Below are 23,740 nucleotides of genomic sequence, written 5' to 3'. Positions count from 1 at the left end.
CTTTCCTGTCCTTCACTATCTCCTGGAGTTTGCTCAAACCCATGTCCATCGAGTATGTGATGCCATCCAACCATCTCATCCTCTGTCATCCCCTTCTCCTGCCTTCAGTCTTTCCCAGCATCAGGGTCTTTTCCTATGAGTCAGCTCTTTGCGTCAGGTGACCAAAGTATTGGAATTTCAGCTTCAGCATCAGTCCTTCCAATGAATATTCAGGACTGATTTCCTTTAGGATGGACTGGATGGATCTCCTTGCTGTCCAAGGGATTCTTAAGAGTCTTCTCCAACACCACAGTTTGAAAGCATCAGTCCTTTGGCGTTCAGCTCTCTTTATAGTCTAGCTCTCACATTCATACATGTCTACTGGAAAAACCATAGTTTTGATTAGATGGACCTTTGCTGGCAAAGTAATATCTCTGCTTTTGCTTTTTAATATGCTGTCTAGGTTGATCATACCTTTTTTCCCGAGGGGGAAGTGTCTTTTAATTTCTTGGCTGCAATCACCACCTGCAGTGATTTTGGAGCCCCCCAAAATAAAGTCTGTCACTGTTTCCCTTCTTTCCCCATCTATTTACCATGAAGTGATGGGACCAAATGCCATGATCTTCGTTTTCTGAATGTTGAGTTTGAAGCCAGCTTTTTCACTCTCCTCTCACTTTCATCAAGAGGCTCTTTAGTTCTTCTTCGCTTTCTGACATAAGGGTGGTGTCATCTGCATATCTGAAGTTATTGATATTTCTCCCAGTAATCTTGATTTCACCTTGCACTTCATCCAGCCCAGTGTTTCTCATGATGTACTCTGCATATAAGTTAAAGCAGGGTGACAATATACAACCTTAATGCACTCCTTTCCTGATTTGGAACAAGTTTGTTGTTCCATGTCCAGTTCTAACTGACCTGCATACAGATTTCTCAAGAGGCAGGTCAGGTGGCCTGGTATTCCCATCTCTTGAAGAATTTTCCACAGTTTGTTTGGATCCACACAGTCAAAGGCTTTGGTGTAGTCAATAAAGCAGAAGTAGATGTTTTTCTGGAACTCTCTTGCTTTTTTGATGATCCAATGGATGTTGGCAATTTGATCTCTGATTCCTCTGCCTTTTCTAAATCCAGCTTGAACATCTGGAAGTTCACAGTTCGTGTACTATTGAAGCCTGACTTGTAGAATTTTGAGCATCACTCTGCTAGCGTGTGAGGATTCTTTACCAGCTGAGCCACAAGGGAAGCCCTCTCCACTCCTTAGGTATTGGCATTCTAACATTCCCGTGGAAATCTGAGGTTTTTACTAAGTCCCTGTCATTTGGCAGGAGTTGAATTCCAATTTCTGCCTCTCTCCATGGTGAAGAGCAACCGAAAATTCTGCCTAGGCTTTACATTCCAGAATGTTCAAGGAGTTTGTCTCATTCACCCTGTCCTTAGCATCTAAAATAGCAGGTTCTTAATGTGTGTTGTCAAGTTAATAAACTATGAAAGACTGAAAAATAATTTCTCAACAGGACAAGATACAAATCTGTTTTTCCTTCTCCTCTGGAAATTGTTCATCAATTCAATTATATTTTCTGAGTATCCACTATATTCCACAGATTGTGCCATGAACTGTATATTTAAGCATTTTTAGAATCAACCATCCCTGCCCTCGCAGAACTTAAAATTTTAGCCAGGTATCATTCTGACATAGCCATGACTCTGCAATTAAAGGACCTACATTTGAACCCAGTTCCCTCACTGACTAGCTGAATGGCCATAGGTAAATATTCAACATGTTTACCCATCAGTAACATAGTGAAAATAAAAATACATCATGTGTTGTTATGGGCGTTATATACAAGTACCTTGTACAAGATAAACACAGAATGATTGCTATTACTAAATTCATTATGAGACTAGCTCTCAGAAAATATCTAATCTTAAATTGGATATTTATTTATTAGATATTTAAATAATTGCACTGTATTATTTCACAGTCATATTTGGCTTAGATTCACCATATAGTGCAATTCTATAGTGCTTGAACTTTAGAGTCAGATGTGTTTTGAAATTCAGATTTTGTTTAAAAGTCTAGACAATTAATATAGCATGTATGCCATATATTATATAACATTGAAGTATAGTCTGTGGCATGTCCCACCATTAAATATATTATTAATTAATATAACTAATGTTCATATGTATGCAACAACGGAATATTCACATGAAGTGGGAAAAGTGTAGACTATGAGTAGTCATAATCACTTGTTATTTCAGTCAGGTTTTGACGCTAAAGTTTTGGCACCCTCTGAGGTGACATCAGCTTTCAGTTTCTGGAGCTTCCCAGATTTGGCATTATGAATGAGGGATTATGGACATTGTATAGCCACACCTTAAGAGTAATTGAGAGAAGGAATTAAGCAGGATGTCTGGTAAGAGAAAGTAGCCTGAAAAATATATTTGAATAAACCTGTATTTACTAGGGGGTTAGATTTCCAAACTGGTTGCTTCTGGCAAGTTGCAGTCTCCTGGGTTTACCCTTCTACTAGCTGCATTTCTATGGTTTGACACAGAGCTTTGCATCGGGGTGGTACAAAAACAATATCAGGTGAATTAATAAATGAATGTATTACCAAAGCAAAAGAAAGCACAAGTTTGAAACCTCTCCTTTTCAGAAACTTCACTATTAGCTTTCAACAATCCCTTCTTTCCACGTCACTCTCCAATCTATCTCACAAAATCAGTTAGTTTTTCACAAAAGTCTGTCAACAAATTTGTTACACAGAGAAGCAGAACAATCTTAAGACTATCTCAGAGTGACTGAAAAGCATGCTGTACCATAGCGGATTGTAGTGCATCAGTTCAGTTCAGTTCAGTTCAGTCGCTCACTCGTGTTCGACTCTCTGTGACCCCATGAATCGTAGCACACCAGGCCTCCCCGTCCATCACCAACTCCCGGAGTTCACTCAGACTCACGTCCATTGAGTCAGTGATGCCATCCAGCCATCTCATCCTCTGTCGTCCCCTTCTCCTGCTTCCCTCAATCCCTCCCAGCATCAGAGTCTTTTCCAATGAGTCAACTCTTCGCATGAGGTGGCCAAAGTACTGGAGTTTCAGCTTTAGCATCATTCCTTCCAAAGAAATCCCAGGGCTGATCTCCTTCAGAATGGACTGGTTGGATCTCCTTGCAGTCCAAGGGGCTCTCAAGAGTCTTCTCCAGCACCACAGTTCAAAAGCATCAATTCTTCGGTGCTCAGCTTTCTTCACAGTCCAACTCTCACATCCATACATGACCACAGGAAAAACCATAGCCTTGACTAGACAGACCTTAGTCGGCAAAGTAATGTCTCTGCTTTTGAGTATGCTATCTAGGTTGATCATAACTTTTCTTCCAAGGAGTAGGCACCTTTTAATTTCATGGCTGCAATCATAGCTTCTAATAAACCAAACTATTGAGACATCATGCGGCACTGTTTATAGAGTGCTTTACTAGCCACTGTAAACCATAGCCTGGTCTACTGAATGAGCAATATATGCTCAAAAAAAAGAACTGTTTTCCCTTGCTTCAGTCAAATTAAATGGGAACTTTGAAAAAAATATGTTCATACTGTGAGCTTTCAACAACCTACACTTCTTTAAACCAGATACTTAAGTCAGGATAAAACCAAAGCAAGCACGTTAATTTAAACATTCATGCTATCATATAAAAGGTATACCTGGGTTGTGGCTTTGACTCTGGCTTTACAGATTGTTGTTCTTTTTTAATAAAGTTTTTCTAGAAAAAAAGAAAGAATTGACACAATTAGGAAAACAACTTCACTGTCAATAAAATTTTGATTCCATTGATGTTCTATTATATTAATCAAAGGAAAAAAAGAACTGTTCCACTATACTAAATATTAAAAGCCTGATTATACTATATATTAAAAGCCTGAACAATGATATACACACATATGTCTAATGTGTTCATGTTAATTCGCTTCAGTCATGTCTGACTCTTTGCGACCCTATGGACTATAGCCCACCAGGTCCCTAGGATTTCCCAGGCAAGAAAACTGGAGTGGGTGGCCAAGCCCTTCTCCAGAGGATCTTCTTGACCCAGGGATCGAAGCGTCTCCAGCATTGCAGGTGGAGTCTTTACCACTGAGCCACTGGGGAAGCCCCAATTATGAGCCTAAAAACATATATAAATAAGTGTACTCAGCACCATATGATCATAGAACCTCCTCCAGCATCTTTTGGCCCCCAGGAACATACCTCCTACTGATTATTTCAGTGAACAAATATCCATAAAGATCTACTACAGATAAGAATTTATTTACTTACTTATTTGTCCTTATAAAAATATTAAAGTAACTTCCAAAAATACAGTATGTATTAAAAAGAAAAAAAGAATATCATGTTGAAAGGAAATATGAATAGAAAAATAATGTCAAGTGTTTCTGCTTTTGCTTAATGTGTTACACAGATCTGCCTCTCAAATTTCTAGCTATCAAAATATTGTGGCCTAAACTGTGTTCCCCTAAGATTCATATGCTAAAGTCCAAATCCCCAGATGTGATTCTATTTGGAGATAAGGCCTTTTAGGAGGTAACGAAGATTAAATGAGATCATAACGGTGAGGCCCTAATCCAATAGGACTGGTGACCTTTTAAGAGGAAGAGGGGCCACATGTGTGCACAAAGAAAAGGCCATGTGAGGACACGGCAAGAAGAAGAAATCTATAAGTCAAGGAGAGAAGCCTCAGGAAAAATTCACTCTGTCCCAGAACTAAAAGAAAACTAACTTCCACTGTGTGAGCCACCCAGTCTACAGTGTTTTATTATGGCAGGCCTGGCAAACTAAAACCCACAGTAGCAAAGAAAGCACAGTAGTTCTAACACTCACAATGTCTATAAGAGAAGCAGGCATTTTCTGTAAATATTTTTTCCATTAGATTAACTTTTCCATTAGACTAACTTTGAAGATTAACTTTTCTTCTAAAATTTCTTCCACGAGTACTTTAAAGGAATCCTGGGATAATGGCATGGTCAGCTTCAAGAGCATCTCTTCAATAATGACACTGGAGTGCTTAATACAGATCTTTTATACAATCCTTCAGTACCAGACAACAGGTGAAAGAACAGCTCAGAAAGATAATTTTTCCAGATCTCGAGACTGGGCCATTCCCTCTCTGGTCATTAGGTGTGACTCAAAGCTTAAACTGATGCCTAGAGGCACTGCATACCCAATTTATAATCTGCTATGACAATTACTGTGCAAAAATAGCTTTTGAAAAGATGGCCTTGAATGGGAGGAATCTGAGGCAATCTTGTTAATGAGTGAAGATTAATGGATTTTGGATTGTTGGCATTGTCTTCCCTCTCAGACTCTAGAAGAAGTCAGTACCAGAAAGTGTCTTGGCTATGGATGTGTTTCTGAAACCACAAGGAAAATACTTATTTTAGTTTTGCTTTTAAAGTTTCAAGAATATATATTTCACCACTGTTTGGCAACTGGAGTCAAAGAAGTCTCTTCTATAAAACCTCAGGATATATAGAGAGTAAATGTAAACATGAAATATGGAAGAAATTTGTATTTGTATTGCAATAGCAATAGCAAATGGCAACCCACTCCAGTGTTCTTGCCTGGAGAATCCCAGGGACGAGGGAGCCTGGTGGGCTGCCGTCTATGGGGTTGCACAGAGTCGGACACGACTGAAGCGACTTAGCAGCAGCACTCAGTTTTAAGACACAGAGTGATTATTTTAAATATATTAAACAAATCATAAACCTCTCCTTCGGAGTCAAGCTTCACTCTATCCTATAGTGAATATTCTCCTGAATGCAGTCTGACTTGTATGTGTAAATTTTTATTTCATGCCATTCACTTTTTAAGTTTGAAGATTAACTTTTCTTCTATAGTTGCGTTAGAATACAATAACAACCTTGAGAAGCACTTTGGGTCATCTCTTGACTACCTGTTACTTTTAGAACTCCCTGATCATGTTTTCTATTTCAAAGCAAAAAATCCTCCTCAAAAGTAATATTGTACTTTTAAAAATGTATGTGCACATATAGGTGATAATAAAACATGAAACAGGATCTATATTTTAAATATCACCCTCAAGCTGTTCCATGACACATATTCATGGCTAGAAAAATAATACTCATGGCTATACAAATTATTTTTTAACCTATATATTCCATACTTTGGCACAAAACAAAGTGCTTGGCTTGAAACACACTGTCCTTATAAGATACTACTATTTACACTTGCCAACCTGATTTTTTAACTGCCTCCTTCTGTGGCCACATGACATACTCTCCATTATGAAGGGTGTCAGATATGAAGGTCATTCAGCAAAGCAGCCTGACAACCATTCCTTTTTTTTAAATGGTGGTTGTAAGACACAGACTAAAAGGCAGCCACCCCAACTTCAGGATTTTTAAAATTTATTTGTCTGTTCTGGGTCCTAGTTATGGTATGCAGGATCTTTATCAGTGGCAGGCAAATTCCTAGTTGCAGCATGTGGGATCTAGTTCCCTGACCAGGGATCAAATCTGGGCCCCCTGCAGGGGAGTGTGGAGTCTTGGCCACTGGACCACCAGGGAAGTCCCTCAAACAAACAGTCTTGAGGATTTTTCTTACTAAAATGTTCTCTGATTTTTTTTCCAGTGACATCTATTGTTTCTTTTTCTTCCTACTTAACATAATTAGAACTTAAGGGGTTTGGGGTCATCTTTTTTGCAAAGTCACTAGCAGTCCTTTATTTAAGGGTTCTTGGTTTTTTACCTAAGTCTTCGTTTTCTCCATACCTAAGTTGCAAGTCCATTTTGCCTTGATGTTTCTATTCCATTCTCTCTCAAAATGTTTCTTTTACCACAGCTGCGTCCTGTTTCTCAAGACCCCCTCAAGGTCCTAGTCTCTTTATGGCAATGCATTTCAAGCGACACATTCTAAATACTTGGTTGAAGATGTAAGTCACTTATTAAATACTCATGTCAAATTTCCAATGTTTTTAACTACCTGTATTGATTTATTTCAAACCTTTTTTCAGACTCCTTTCCCACATATTTTCTCAAACCCCACAATTTAACTGGCACCAACGTGTGATAATTCACATATTATTACATCTCAAACTTCCTTTCAGAAGCAGCTGTCTAATCTACCAATTCCCCCTTCTTTCCAAATCTCATCTGGAATTTGTGTTTTCCTGTTGACAATGCTGCTAATTTCTCTCATAGTTTAATGATTAAATGTTTGCACTGATTAACCAGAGATGCAATATGGAAAAAAGCCTTTCATTTTGTACCTTCACACTAGCCATGTTTCTATATTACTACTATTAGCATCAAATTCTGCAATATGTTTGCAGTAAAACGGTAATGTATAATTGGCACATTATGCCTCCAATACTTTACCCTAAAATGTAGTTAAAGGGTATTTTCTAAGTAGCAAGAAATTTTCATAGTTTTAAACAGCTTTGTGACCCTACCAAAATCATATATAAACACGCATTTAAGGTAAATGAAATGTTTGTTTAAAAATAGGTAACTGTGAACAGAAAATCACTAATAGCATATACATGTAAAATTACAAATTACACATTAAAACATGTGAAGTAAACTGAAAAGCTTTTTCTGCCAAGCTTGAATATAAACATTCCTGTTTCCCCAGCAGAAGTCAGTCATGTCACCAGCACATTCTGTGAAAGAGCAGTGAGCTGCATTCCTTACACTGCTACTGCTTCTTGATAAGAAATATTAAAAAAAAAAAAAAAACTGTCAATAAGTTGCACACATGCAGAACCAGAAGGCACAAAACACATGATTTTGGAATTTTTCAGAAGTCATTTTCTTTACATTGTTGTATTTAAGCGTTTCTTTCTAAAAACACACAGAAAGAACAGGAAAGTTTTCAAGCCACAGAATCACCCCCAGGAAGTTGCGATAGGCCCAGGTAACCCCTAGTTTCTCCGAACTTGCTCATGGAGCCATAGTTGCCTCCACTCTGAAGGTGTTCTCAAGTGTGGTGTTTCCTTTACTTTCCTTATGAGAAGTCAGGGGAATGCCACAAGAATGCTGGTCACTTGGTCATAGCCATGGCCTCAAAAAGTCATTCAACTTTCAGATGAAGAAAGACTGAAGACGGCAGCCCAACAAAACATAGGTTGGTCCTTTACCAATCACTAGACAAAATGTCTTTAATCTCCAAGGGAAATCAAGACTCTTTGATATTAGGACTTTATTCTTGCCTGGAAAATCCCACGGACAGAGGAGCCTGTTAGGCTGCAGTCCATGGGGTCACTGAGTCGGACACGACTGAATGACTTCACTTTGACTTTTCACTTTCATGCATTGGAGAAGGAAATGGTAACCCACTTCAGTAATCTTGCCTGGAGAATCCCAGGGATGGGGGATCGTGGTGGGCTGCCATCTCTGGGGTTGCACAGAGATGGACACGAATGAAGCAACTTAGCAGCAGCAGCAGCAGCAAGGCTAACATGGTAGCAATACAAAGATGGTAAGAAAGAGAAGTTTACATCCCAGTATAAGTCCCTCTCAGGGTTGAAACTTATTTGTAAAAGATATAATATGACTGTTATTTCTTGAAGCATGTTCATAGCAACAAATCATAGGATACTACTACAATACATTCTAGAAATAAAAATCAAAGATATTTTAAATGCATATGATGAAGGGAAAGTAATGGAATTCCTATCTGGTCAAAAACAAGAAGAAATGTTGAATTTACTGTTGTATGAGTTCTGAGACTTGTCTCTGCCTCAGGGGTTGTGTGGAAATTTTAGACAACCTAGACCCTGGGTTTTAAAGAGTTCTGTACCTCCTGAGAAATCTGTATGCAGGTCAAGAAGCAACAGTTAGAACCAGACATGGAACAACATACTGGTTCCAAATTGGGAAAGGAGCATATCAAGGCTGTATATTGTCACCCTACTTATTTAACTTATATGCAGAGTACATCATGTGACATGCTGGGCTGGATGAAGCACAAGCTGGAATCAAGATTGACAGGAGAAATATCAATAACCTCAGTTACGCAGATGACTCCACCTTTACGGCAGAAAGCAAAGAACTAAAGAGCCTCTTGATAAAGTGAAAGAGGAGAGTGAAAAAGCTGGCTTAAAACTTAACATTCAAAAAGTGAAGATCATGGTATCTGGTCCCATCACTTCATGGCAAATAGATGGGGAAATAATGGGAACAGTGAGAGACTTCATTTTCTTGGGTCTCTAAAATCACTGCAAATGGTGACTGCAGCCATGAAATTAAAAGATGCTTGCTCCTTGGAAGAATGACAACCCTAGACAGTGTATTAAAAAGTAGATGTATCACTTTGCCAACAAAGGTCAATCAGGTCAAAGCTATGGTTTTTCCAGTAGTCATGTATGGATGTGCAAGTTGGGCTATAAATAAAGCTGAGCACTGAAGAATTGATGGTTTTGAACTGTGGTGTTGGAGAAGACTCTTGAAAGTCCCTTGGACTGCAAAGAGATCCAACCAGTCCATCCCAAAGGAAATCAGTCCTGAATATTCATTGGAAGGTCTGATGTTGAAGCTGAAACTCCAATACTTTGGCCACCTGATATGAAGAACTGCCTCATTGGAAAAGACCCTGATCCTGGGAAAGATTGAAGGCAGGAGGAGAAAGGGCAACAGAGGATGAGATGGTTGGATGGCATCACTGATTCAATAAATATGAGTTTGAATAAACTCCAGGAGTTGGTGATGGACAGGGAGGCCTGGCGTGCTGCAGTCCTTGGGGTCACAAAGTCGGACATGACTGAGTGACTGAACTGAACCGACTCAATGGACATGAGTTTGAGCAAGTTCCAGGAGTTGGTGATGGACAGGGAAGCCTGGTGTGCTGCAGTCCTTGGGGTGGCAGAAGTTGTACATGACTGAGCAACTGAATTGAACTGTGCCCTCTAGTTGAAAGCACTGGAACCCAGAGCATGAAAAAAATGTAAGACTTGAAAACACCCTGTAAAAGGCTAGGGACTAGAAGTGCAATATCTTTATCATATAACTGGGATTTTTAAATTTCTATGGGGTGAGAAAGAAAGAGAAACAGAAAGAGAAGGAGATATCATGAGTCTACCTGTCTGTCATGGCCTTGGCTCTGGGTAAAGAGGGGGCAAAATCCCCTCCTAGGAATTTCTCAGGGCAACACCTCATTCATAAGGATTTGGTGCCTCACTTCACACTATCTGAAATTCCCTAAACTTTTCCTCCACCCCAGAAAAAAAGGCAGCAAATTTAGAGTAAAAGGGTCCCAGGTTGGTGGTGGTGGTTGTTCTGTCCAGTCACTAAGTCACGTCCGAATCTCTGCAACCCCATGTACTACAGCAAGCCAGGGTTCGGTAGTTGGCAGTCCTCTAAAAATGTACCTGGTAAAAGCAAATATCAATCATAAAGAAAAGTGTAGCTTAAAGTTTCAAAGAATTTTCATAACAAAATACCAAGAAAAATGAGCTCCCAGTCAGAAAATCATCAAATATAAGAAATATTAAAAAGCAGAGACATTACTTTGTCAACAAAGGTCCATCTAGTAAAGGCTATGGTTTTTCCAGTGGTCATGTATGGATGTAAGAGTTGGACTATAAAGAAAGCTGAGCACTGAAGAATTGATGCTTTTGAACTGTGGTATTGGAGAAGACTCTTGAGAGTCCCTTGGGCGGCAAGGAGATCCAACCAGTCCATCCTAAAGGAGATCAGTCCTGGGTGTTCATTGGAAGGACCGATGCTGAAGCTGAAACTTCAATACTTTGGCCACCTGAAGTGAAGAGCTGACTCATTTGAAAAGACCTTGATGCTGGAAAAGATTGAGGGCAGGAGGAGAAGGGGACAACAGAAGATGAGATGGTTGGATGGCATCACTGACTTAATGAACATGGGTTTGGGTGGATTCCAGGAGTTGGTGATGGACAGGGAGGCCTGGTGTGCTGCAGTTCATGGGGTCACAAAGAGTTGGACATGACTGAGTGATTGAACTGAACTGAACTGAAGCAATCAAGGTGTCAGAAAAAAAGAACAAGCTACACATTCAGAAATTTTAGGACTACAATACCCTAATTAAGGTAAACAGAATACAAAATAAGAATGAGTTTCCTTTTCTATATGTTCAGAGATATATTAAAGGACCCCAAGTTATCAAAGTTGGCCAAGTTAATTTGGAAAATAATGACTAGACAGTGTAAAAATGAAACATATGATTGAAATAACTGAGAGCTAAATGAATAGCAAAAGACAAGAATGGATACAGAAAACTAATCTAAAAATAGAAATCAGGAAGGGAAAAAAAAAAAAAAAAAAGACCCAGGATGCAGCACTGAGAGGCAGAGAGATGGCAAATATGAAAAAGAGGGAAAACAAGAAAGACAACTGAATCGAAGACAACATATATGTAAGGAGAGTTTCATAAAAAGTTTTAATCAGAGTTTATACAGAAAAAAAATGGAAGAAAAATATCACTTAAAGAGATAGTGACAGAAATTTTCTTTTCCCCATACTGCAGAAAGACACTGATTTTAGGAAGCCAAATAGAAACCAAGCAGAATAAACAGAAAACCACACTTATACATCTCATAATAAAACAGCAGAACAACAATGAAGTCTTTAGAAGTAGAGAACAGAGACACATTACTCACAGAAGAAAGATAACTGGATAAACATCTGATATTTCAATAGAACAGTGGCAGTCAGAAAGCATGGAAATGATAACCTCAATGTTTGGAGAATGTATTATTGAGGATAAAAGTAAATATAATATGAACAGAAGCTTTCTGCCAACTGACCCTTACTGAAAGTGAGTGAAGGTCACTCAGTTGTGTCCAACTCTTTGTGACCCCATGGACTGCAGCCTGCCAGACTCCTCTGTCCGTGGCATTGTCCAGGCCAGAATACCAGAGTGGGTAGTCGATCCCTTCTCCAGGGGATCCTCCCAACCCAGGGATCAAACCCAGGTCTCCCGCATTGCAGGCAGATTCTTTATCAGCTGAACTACCAGGGAAGCCCTTACTAAAGGTACTTCTAAAGGACATAGTTCAAGAAGGAAAACCATCTGATAGGCTTGTGATGCTAGATATAAAGTGAAAGTGTTAGCTGTTCAGTCGTGTCTGACTCTTTGCAACCTATGAACTGTAATCCACCAGGCTCTTCTCTCCATGGAAATCTCCAGGCAAGAATACTGGAGTGGGTAGCCATTCCCTTTTCCAGTGGATCTTCCCAGGGATTGAACCCGGGTCTCCTGCATTGCAGACAGATTCTTTACTGAGAGGGCAGGTAAAAAATTGGTAAGCATGTACATAAACTTAAACAGGTAGAGAAGTATAAAACAATATAACAGCTTCTAAATAATTTGTGAAGTTAAATAGAATAAAAACAAGAGAGAACTAAACACTAGTAGTTAAAGCAATCTAAGATTTCTGTATGAGATGGGAAGAGGATAAGTATATTTTAAGTTTAAAGTATGTATTAAAATTTATAATTTAACCACTTAAAAAAGTAAAAACAAGAACATAAATGTCAAATGAGTACAAGGAAAACTAGTACAATGTCAAACTTGTACTAGGGACAAAGGAACAAGAGGGGAAACTATGTCAATTTACCAAAAAAAAAAAAAAAAAAAAGATAAAATGGAAAGACAAATGGAGAACACAAAATAGAAAGGGTGTAAATGCACCTACATACATTTTTTAAAATACCACTCTATGGTGTTCACAAAGAAGAAATAATAGTGGCCTAGAAATGTGTGAAAAAAAATTTTCAGCCTGATTTGTCATTAGGGAAATGCAAATTAAAATTGCAAAGAAATATTTCACACCTTCCAAATTGGCAAAGGTTAAAATTTTGACATAGTAAGTGTTCCCAAGCATATGAAGCGATGGGGATTCTGATAAATTGCTGCTGAAAGTGGAAAACTGTTCACTGTATTGTCTGGTAACACTGAACATACATGCGCCCACTGACCAGCACAGCCAGTCTACTCCAGGCTGCTTGTGGCTAGAGGCAATCAATTATCCAGGTAGTTAATAATCAGTTACTGACTTCCTACTCCCCAGGCCCTATCCACTTGCCTCCCAGGCTAAAGGGATCAATATTCTAGCATCTACATAACCCATTCTCAATGCAATAGGGTGCAGGTTCATATTGACGCTGGGAATTCTTACCCTAGAGAAACTCTTGCACCTAACACTTGTTAAAGAATGTAGCAGAATTGTTCACAATAGGACATAAGCTTTTAAAAAGACAAATATCTCTCAGCAATGGAGAGGATAATTAAATTTCAATGTGATTATTCAATGGGATGGTGTGCATCCATGAAAATGAATAAACCATGGGGGCAGAGGTCAACATTTATGAAGATTGACAGTTCTTAAAAATACATTGCTGGGAAAAAAAAATACATTGTTGGGCAAAAAGAGAGAGAATACATTATAATTTCATACACACAAAGTCAAATACAAGTAAAATTAAGCAAAATACTAATTGGAGATGTGTCTAGATGTGCTAAAATTATAAAGAAAACAGGGAAACACTTGACATAAAATTAAGAAGATTGGTTTCTTCAAGTTATGAAGGGAGTGAAAAGACACAAAGAGTTCTGGTTCCTAAGTTTTATAAGTATTTGTTTAAGTTTTATTCTTTAATATATATAGAGAGAGAGCTACATATAGATATATATATATATGAATAATACACTGTTTTGCATTATTGACACATAAAACAATAAAATTTTTAAAACCGTGTGATAGAAAAGTTCCCTAAGTTTAAGGTGAATGTCAGTCCTCCAAGAAAGAAAAGATTTTGGAAACCTATGTGTTTTCTAAGTTTATCGAAACCCCCTAGGAGTATACGTGGTTCCAGATCTACCCTGTATGTTCTTGGAAATTTCAAAATTCAACAATGCCAAGCAATGGAAGAGCTGCTGCCAGGAATGAGCTATCATATTCTGAAGTTTTAACTGTATGAACCTATAAATACATATGACTTCGCTGGTGGCTCATTTGGTAAAGAACCTGCCTGCAACGTGGAAGACCAGGGTTCAATCCCTGGGTCGAGAAGATCCCATGGAGAAGAAAATGAAGGCAACCCACTTGAACATCCTTGCCTGGGAAATCCCAGGGACAGAGGAACTAGGCAAGCTACATACAATCCATAGGGTCACAAAAGAGTTGGACACAATTATTGACTAAACAACAAAGAATTGAATGCATGGGGAGCTGTTAAAAGCTGCCCCAGCCACTGACTAAAATTTGGCTAACTACCCTTGTTTGAAGCACTTTTATGGGGAATTACATAAAAGTATGCTTCTCAAACTTTATGTGTTTATAAATCACTAAGATCTAATTCTTCGAGAGTAAGGATACACTTGGATGTATTGGCTTACTGAAACTGTAAAGATTACTTTATTGGGGTGAAAGGTCTATTACCTGGCATATTTTCCCAGGCCAATTTTGATATTCACTATTTTTATTTCATTATTTGAAAATGTGTTTCTCAGATCATTGATTGGTTATAATCTTACTCATCAACATTCACAATAAAATGCATTCCTATCCTACCATGACTCTAAATTAAGCAGAGAATAGTTGTTATATAGTTGGTTAAGTCATGTCTGACACTGTCTGTGACCCCATGGACTACATCAAGCCAGACTTCCCTCTCCTTCACTATCTCCCAGGGTTTGCTCAAACTCATGTCCATTGAGTCGATGATACCATCCAATGAACTCATCCTCTATCATCCCCTTCTCCTCCTGCCCTCCATCTTTCCTAGCATCAGGGTCTTTTCCAATGAGTCGGCTCTTTGCATCAGGTGACCAAATTATTGGAGCTTCAGCTTCAGCATCAGTCCTTCCAGTGGTATTCAAGGTTGATTTCCTTTAGAATTGACTGGTTTGATCTTTCTGTCCAAGTGACTCTCAAGAGTCTTCTCCAGCACCACAATTCAAAACCATTAGTTCTCCAGTGCTCAGCCTTCTTTATGGTTCACATTCTTGTACATAACTATGGAAAAACCATAGCTATGACTAGACGGATCTTTGTTGGCAAAGGGATGTCTCATCTTTTTAATATGTTGTCTATGGTTGTCATAGCTTTTCTCCCAAGGAGCAGGTGTCTTTTAATTTCATAGCTGCAGTTACTGTCCACAGTGATTTTGGAACCCAAGTAAATAAAATCTGTCACTGCTTCCACATTTTCCCCTTCTATTTGCCATGAACTGATGGGACTGCATGCCATGATCCTAGTTTTTTGAATGTTGACCTTTCTTGCTGCTGTTGCTGAGTTTTAAGTCAGCTTTTTCACTCTCCTCTTTCACCCCCAATCAAGAAGCTTATATGTGTGTGTGTGTGTGTGTGTGTGTGTATATATATACACACACACACATACTATATATAAGAGAGATAAACAACAAAGACCTACTATATAGCACAGGGAACTGTGTTCAATATTCTGTGATAGCTTAGAACGGAAAAGAATCTGATAAAGAGTGTGTGTGTACATATACAATTGAAGAATAAAACAGTTTACTTGTACTAATGAGTAAGCACTACTTCATTATATAGTGATCAATAGTAGTGTATTACACATTGGTATTTTTATGTATAAACTTAAAAAGAAGAGGTGGCAAGAAAACTGACCTTTTCCAGTCCTGTGGCCATTGCTGTATTTTCCAAAGTTTTTGGCATATTGAGTGCAGTACTTTAACAGCATCATCTTATTAGGATCTGAAATAGCTCAGCTGGAATTTCATCACCTTCACTAGCTTTATTTGTAGTAATGTTTCCTAAGGCACATTTGACTTCACACTTCAGGATGTCTGGCTCTAGGTGAGTGATCACACCATCATGGTTATTTGGGTCATTAAGATCTTTTTTGTACAGTTTTTCTATGTATTCTTGCCACCTCTTCTTATTGTCTACTTCTGTTAGGTCCATACCATTTCTTTCCTTTATCGAGCCCATCTTTGCATTAAATGTTCCTGTAGCATCTCCAATTTTCTTGAAGAGATCTCCAGTCTTTCCTATTCTATTGTTTTCCTCTATTTCTTAGCATTGCTCACTTAAGAACACATTCTTATCTCTCCTTGCTATTCTCTGGAACCCTACATTCAGTCGGGTATATCCTTCCCTTTCTCCTTTGCCTTTCACGTCTCTTCTTTTCTCAGCTAGTTGTAAGGCTTCCTCAGACAACTGCTTTGCCTTCTTGCAATCTTTTTCTTTGGGATGGTTTTCATCACCACCTCCTGTATAATGTTACAAACCTCTGTCCATAGTTCTTCAGGCACTCTATCAGATCTAGTCCCTTGAATCTATTCATATCCTCCACTGTATAATCATAAGGGATTTGATTTAGGTCATATCTGAATGGTCTAGGAGTTTTCCCTAATTTCTTCAATGTAATCTTGAATTTTGCAATAAGGAGCTGAAGATCTGAGCCACAGTCAGGTCCAGGTCTTGTTTTTGCTGACTGTATAGAGCTTCTCCATCTTTGGCTGCAAAGAATGTAATCAATCTGATTTCAGTATTGACCATCTGGTGATGTCCATGTGTAGAATCATCTCTTGTGTAGTTGGAAGAGGGTGTTTGTGATGACCAATGTGTTCTCTTGCCTTTGCCTTGCTTTCATTTTCATTTCCAAGGCCAAACTTACCTGTTACTCCAGGTATCTCTTGACTTCCTACTTTTGCATTTCAGTCCCCTATGATGAAAAGGACATCTTTTTTGAGGTGTTAGTTCTAGAAGATCTTGTAGGTCTTCATATCTGTACTTCAGGTATTTGTCAGGAAAAATTACATTGAATACTGTCACTATTTATCAAAAGCTCACTTAAAAGGCAAAATATTATGGGGAATTGCCTAAAGAGTATTTCTCAAACATTTATATACTTATAAATCACTATTGTTCTTATTCATACAACATATTTTGAGTCAGTAAATTTGGGGTGGGTCCTAAAAGCCTACACCTTTAACCAGTTTCCAGATGATAATAATTCTGTTGACCCATGGAGTGGCAAAGAACTAGAGGATATTGCCCCACTCCACAAAATATCCTAAAATCTAACTCTGATTTAAACAAAACCTGCAGAAAATTATCTAATTTTAGTTGATTATTGTGTTTTTTTTCTTTGCACACTTTTGTTTTTGAGGAAGAAGCAGCAATGGAAATCTATGTGAAAATTGAAAACCAACACTTCTTTGGAAGACAAAATATCAATATATAATAAAAACAAATAAGAAACATAACAACAACTTCACTAAAAGGAATTTATTCTAAGGAAATTAAGAATATGCACAAAGATTTAACTACAAATATAGTGCACTGAATCCCATTAAAGCAATCAATTGCCAAAATAACCAAAAATGAGCTATGTCCCTAGAGTTACATTCAATGGAATAGTGCCGTCATTGATTTAATGTTACAGAATATATGTTAATCAATAAGATGTTCAGAATATATATTTTGAATGAAAAAATAAGATTATAAAGCATTGTTGTTGTAATAAGTGTGGTTGATTTTTTCATTTTTGGCTCATTGGAGTTTCCTTCAAAATATACGTATTGCAAGCATATTTGTCATTGCAATTTAGTATAACATCTCATTAAGCTAAAAGTGTATAATTGAGTAGAAAATTTTGCACCTAATCCATCTATTGTTTAATGAGTACACTTGACTTTTTAGACTTTTTTCTGATCATTTAAAAAAGCAAATCTAAATTAATGCAATATTAACAGCCACAGCAAGATCCAAAGCCTGTGGCCATAACCCTGGATATCAGCACTTTCTACTTCCCCTGGCACTTTCTGTGTCTACTTATTATTACTACTGAAGTTTTCATTCATATTCAACATCCATGTCTGGTGCATTTTGTTTGATGAAAACAAGCTAATTAGTGCTGAACCTTTCCTAGTTCATAAATTTATTCCTAAGAACATTAAAAGGAAGTCAAGTAAGACATGTTCAGTAACAGATGTTTGCCTTTTTTGGCTGCCTTTTTACAGTTTGTTCTCTTTCATTACTTTTTAAGAAATTTAGTTAATGTTCCCTTTCCTAGAGAACAAGCGTACCTAGCTTCCCAGGAGGGTAGGGGTGGGGGGATTCCCCAGGGCAGGCACAGTCTGTTCACTCCCTTAACCTAATAGTTGTTCCAATGTTCTCTGCAGCCAGCTTTTCATTTTCTTCATCCAGGTTTTGGTAACAATCACACTCCAGCTTATTTCAGAAAGGATGAATATGTGGACTGGGAGATTATCATAAAACTAGAACTGTGGTGAGCACTATTATTAATGACCAGGGTCCTAGAGTCTCTCAAATACCTTTCGCACAAGAGGATATCTGAGAATAAAGGGTCAACATGATTGACAGAATTTGAGTGAATCCTTTGGTTCTATGGTAAAGAAAGATTGTGAAGTGAATTCTGAAACTAAAACCCTAGTGGTCTCCTACAATCAAAGAAATGAGAGGTGTAGATCAAGATTCTTCTCTATAAAACTGTATCAGTCCCAAAATACAAATTTAAATTGTTTCTATTTATCTGCTGCTGCTGCTGCTAAGTCACTTCAGTCGTGTCCGACTCTGTGTGACCCCATAGACGGCAGCCCACCAGGCTCCCCTGTCCCTGGGATTCTCCAGGCAAGAACACTGGAGTGGGTTGCCATTTCCTTCTCTAATGCAGGAAAGTGAAAAGTGAAAGTGAAGTCGCTCAGTTGTGTCAGACCCTCAGCGACCTCATGGACTGCAGCCTACCAGGCTCCTCCATCCATGGGATTTTCCAAGCAAGAGTCCTGGAGTGGGGTGCCATTGCCTTCTCTGTTCTATTTACCTAACCTTCCATTTTTGAATATTTCTTAGTGTGAGTGGTATTGTGATGTAGTTTAAATTGTGGTACATTGGTAAACCTAAGTAACATTATAATCCAAAGCATGCATTCATCAACAGTGCTTTCTTTTAAAACTTTGTTAGAATAGTTTTAAATATATATGCCAACCAATTTATTGTGACTGTACATCTTAAACTATTGCCAGGGGAATTCTACATAAAGTACGTCCTGTATTTTTCCCCCAAAGTACTTTAAGGCAACAGCAGAAATTTTTATCTAGAAAGAAAGATTCAAAAAAATAAATAATGTTCATAAAAATACCTAAGACCATATAAAATATATGATATAAAAATATCAGGTTCAGATAATCCTGCTGCAAGGCAATATAACCACTGAAATGTAGAGTTTTAGCTGCAAGTACATACATTAAAATAATAATTATATATATATATATACAGGAGTATATCAAAATAAATATCTGCATCATTCTATCACAAAGATTCAAAATTTTATATGTCATAAGAAAATAAATATGCATTTCAAAATTAAAATGTGAAATTTGAAGATAATGTACAGTATTAAATATCACTATTCCTTGTAACAGGACTATAACAAATAAATTAAAAAATTAGAAAAAAGAAAACTGTTGGAATGTTGTTCAACATGTCAAATCATAGTCATGTAGTTAACTCAAGGCTTAAAGCAGTCCCAAGCCTACTATAGGATTTTCAACATATTATTTCATTAGTATCCAAAATGATCTTTTTAAATATAAGAAATTATTTGAATAAATAGAAATTTTAAACTTAATAGTCACAATGATTTCTGTTAATCCTTTGAAATATCAGCAAATCAAATCAGATGTCCTTTTTATCAAAGATAGCCCACAAGATGAGAATATCATGAACATGAAAATAATTAAAATATCTCTCAAATATGTGGTGGAGGGAAGGAAAAGAGCAGAGAGAAGAGATTATGATGGAGGAGGAAAAAAAGAGGAAAGATGTTTTACCTATTAAAAGTTAATTGACTACTTTTTATTATGTAGTAACATCTTTCAAGTGAATGCCCATAGTCTTTTGACAGCACAATTTGGTAAAGAATCACATAAAAATATCTAAATTTCAAAGAAGAACATCCCCTAAGATTCTTACAGTTTTCTTTCCCCAAAATTGTATACAAGAAAATGCTCCAGAGAAAACTGATAAGAAACTTCATTAAAATCTAGTCAACCCATTTCATGGTCAAAATTAATATAAAGAATAATGCTCTATTTGACATGTTTTCATTTCTAAAAAATGTTTCTTATAAAACTTATTTTAGTTGTGTTTATGTGATGACCCTACATGTATGTGTAAAATATGACAGTGACTCCTGGTTTCTCTCACATAGGACTGTTCTCTTTGGGAGGTGCTGTGCTTAGCTGCTTCAGCGTACGACTCTTTATGCCCCCATGGACTGTAGTCCACCAGGCTCCTCTGTCCATGGAATTTTCCAGGCAAGAATACTGGAGTGGGTTGCCATGCCCTCTTCCAGGGGACCTACATGACCCAGGGATCGAACCTGCATCTCCTGCATTGCAGGTGGATTCACCACTGAGCAACAAGGGGCAATCCAAAGTGATGATGAAACTATGCTTATGTTTTAAAACATGACCAGTGACTCCTGGTTTCTCTCATACAGTACTTGTTCTCTTTGGGAGGAGGGAGGTCGAAATGCCCAGAGGACTCACAGTGTGTTATTTGAGACACAAATCAACAACGTGGAATGCAACCAGTTATTAAACCAAATTCTATTTGCTTGTATTCCCTTACTTCCTAGTGTCATGGTTAGGCAAATTCTTTTCACATAAAGACAGTATGGTACTGGCCCAAAGACAGAAATATAGATTATTGGAACAAAATAGAAAGCCCAGAGATAAATCCACACACCTATGGACACCTTATCTTTGACAAAGGAGGCAAGAATATACATTAGAAAAATGACAATCTCTTTAACAAGTGGTGCTGGGAAAACTGGTCAACCACTTGAAAAAAGAATGAAACTAGAACACTTTTTAACACCATACACAGAAATAAACTCAAAATGGATTAAAGGTCTAAATGTAAGACCAGAAACTATAAAACTCCTAGAAGAAAACATAGGCAAAACACTCTCCAACAAATCACAGCAGGATCCTCTATGACCCACCTCCCAGAGTAATGGAAATAAAAGCAAAAATAAACAAATGGGACCTAATTAAACTTAAAAGCTTTTGCACAATGAAGAAAACTATAAGCAAAGTGAAAAGACAGCCTTCTGAATGGGAGAAAATAATAGCAAATGAAGCAAATGACAAAGAATTAATCTCAAAAATATACAAGCAACTCCCACAGCTCAATTCCAGAAAAATAAATGACCCAATCAAAAAATGGGCCAAAGAACAGACAGTTCTCCAAAGAAGACATACAGATGGCTAACAAACACATGAAAAGATGCTCAACATCACTCATTATCAGAGAAATGCAAATCAAGACCACAATGAGGTACCATCTCACACCAGTCAGAATGGATGTGATCCAAAAATCTACAAGCAATAAATGCTGGAGAGGGTGTGGAGAAAGAGGAACGTTCTTACACTGTTGGTGGGAATGCAAACTAGTACAGCCACTATGGAGAGCAGTGTGGAGATTCCTTAAAAAAACTGGAAATAGAACTCCCATATTACCCAGCAATTCCACTGCTGGACATACACATTGAGGAAACCAGAACTGAAAGAGACACATGTACCCCAATGTTCATCGCAGCACTGTTTATAATAGCCAGAACATGGAAGCAACCTAGATGTCCATCAGCAGACGAATGGATAAGAAATCTGTAGTACATATACACAATGGAATATTACTCAGCCATTAAAAAGAATACATTTGAATCAGTTCTAATGAGGTGGATGAAACTGGAGCCCATTACACAGAGTGAAGTAAGCCAGAAAGAAAAACACCAATACAGTATACTAGTGCATATATATGGAATTTAGAAAGAAGGTAATGATAACCCTATATGTGAGACAGCAAGAGAGACACAGATGTTTAGAACAGTCTTTTGGATTCTGTGGGAGAAGGCGAGGGTAGGATGATTTGAGAGAAGAGCATTAAAACATGTATATTATCATATGTGAAACAGATCACCAGTCCAGGTTCGATGCATGAGACAGGGTGCTCGGGGCTGGTGCACTGGGATGACCCAGAGGGATGCAATGGGGAGGGAGGTGGGAGGGCGTTCAGGACGGGGACACATGTACACCCATGGCGGATTCATGTCAATGTATGGCAAAAACCACTATAATATTGTAAAGTAATTCACCTTCTACTAAAATAAATAAATTTAAAAAAAAAAGAAAGAAAGAAAGAAAGGGCTCAAATGATGTCCTCTGGAAGGCACTAAGGAAGGCACTTCAGGGTGATGAGACTTTTCTTAAATTCATTTTCTTGCCACCTTCTCACTTGAATGTTCTGCTTTTACCACACTCAATTTCTTTTACTTCCGGAAATGCACCCTGTTCTTCCATCCAGACAACCACAATTGTTCTTTCCCCTCTACTCCTCTGTCCCTGAACCTTTTCACCACCGCAATAAGTAAACAAGCCCACACACCCGGGCACTCCCTTGCTTATCTCATCCTCATTCTAGAGTGTCGTCAAATGGCAGAGTTCCCATCAGAGAACGTTCTGATCCCAGAGCCACGTAACATAATTTTAAATTGGCCACTCACTGAGGAGAGTTCTGCCTTGTCACTTGTAAGAGACATGGATGGACCTAAAGACAGTCATAAAGAGTGAAGTCAGTCAGAAAGAGAAAAGCAAATATTGTATGCTGCTAAGTCGCTTCAGTCCTGTCCGACTCTGTGCAACCCCATAGTCGGCAGCCCACCAGGCTCCGCCATCCCTGGGATTCTCCAGGCAAGAACACTGGAGTGGGTTGCCATTTCCTTCTCCAGTCCATGAAAGTGAAAAGTGAAAGTGAAGTCACTCAGTCGTGTCCGACTCTTCGCAACCCCATGGACGGCAGCCCACCAGGCCCCTCCGTCCATGGGATTTTCCAGGCATGAGTACTGGAGTGGGGTGCCATCGCCTTCTCGGAAATACTGTATATTAACACATATATGTGAAATCTAGAAAATGGTACAAATGAACCTATTGTCAGGGCAGGAATACAGAGACACACAGAGAGACACACAGGGCACCGACCTATCGACACAGTGGGGGGCGGGGCAGTGGGATGACCTGGGAGACTGGGATTGACGCATATATACTCTACCGTGTGTGAAACAGCGAGCCAGTGGGAAGCGGCTGTGCAGCACAGGGGGCTCGGCTCCATGGTCTGCGACCATGGTGACCCAGGGGCATGGGATGTGGGGTGGGGGGTGGTGAGGAGGAGGCTCAAGAGGGAGGGGATAAACGATACATAGAGCTGATTCCCTTCACTGTAGCGCTGAAACTAACACAACATTGTAAAGCAACTATACTCCAATAAAAAAGTTTTAAGCTCATTCTCCTATGTTTTTAAACATTAACTAGAAATTAACTTCTTACACAAATTTTTGTCAATATTTGTTTTTATTCTAGATTTTTTGAGAGCACTATTGATACTAATTTTTCATCTCAGAATTTTGATAAATACCAGGGTTGTTTTCCACACTTACCTTCTTTCAGATTGTGGGATTCCAGATTGCTTCATACATTATCATAAAGTTAGCAAACCTTGTAAAGAAGAGTTGTGAAATGAAATTGCAGAAACAAAGTTGGAGGTGGTGGTCTCTCCTATGTTATTCTAACGTAATACTACATGTTTATGTTATGCAAGGGATCTTATTGACAGGTGCTCAATTATTTGGATAAATATTATCTTTCAAGATAATTAAGAGTTTAAATATCTCAGGACTGCAGACAACATCTTTAACTTAGTGCAAAGAAGT

The 23,740-nt window shown here is 38.2% G+C and overlaps 1 protein-coding gene across 1 annotated transcript in view; it reads right to left on the bottom strand.

The window, feature by feature from the left end:
- LOC138094050 (IQ domain-containing protein M-like) overlaps nt 1-23,155 on the bottom strand; it is a 273,194-nt gene extending 250,039 nt beyond the window's left edge. Inside the window, 2 exon segments of the mRNA XM_068990216.1 lie at nt 22,270-22,451; nt 23,078-23,155. Of these exon segments, the coding sequence (XP_068846317.1) occupies nt 22,270-22,451; nt 23,078-23,155 (260 nt within the window).
- Nucleotides 23,156-23,740: the final 585 nt, after the last annotated feature.

Source organism: Capricornis sumatraensis, chromosome 17, assembly GCF_032405125.1.
Source record: "Capricornis sumatraensis isolate serow.1 chromosome 17, serow.2, whole genome shotgun sequence".
Lineage (NCBI taxonomy): Eukaryota > Metazoa > Chordata > Mammalia > Artiodactyla > Bovidae > Capricornis > Capricornis sumatraensis.
Note: the sequence above shows the minus strand (reverse complement) of the source record. Positions and strands in the feature narration are given on the sequence as shown.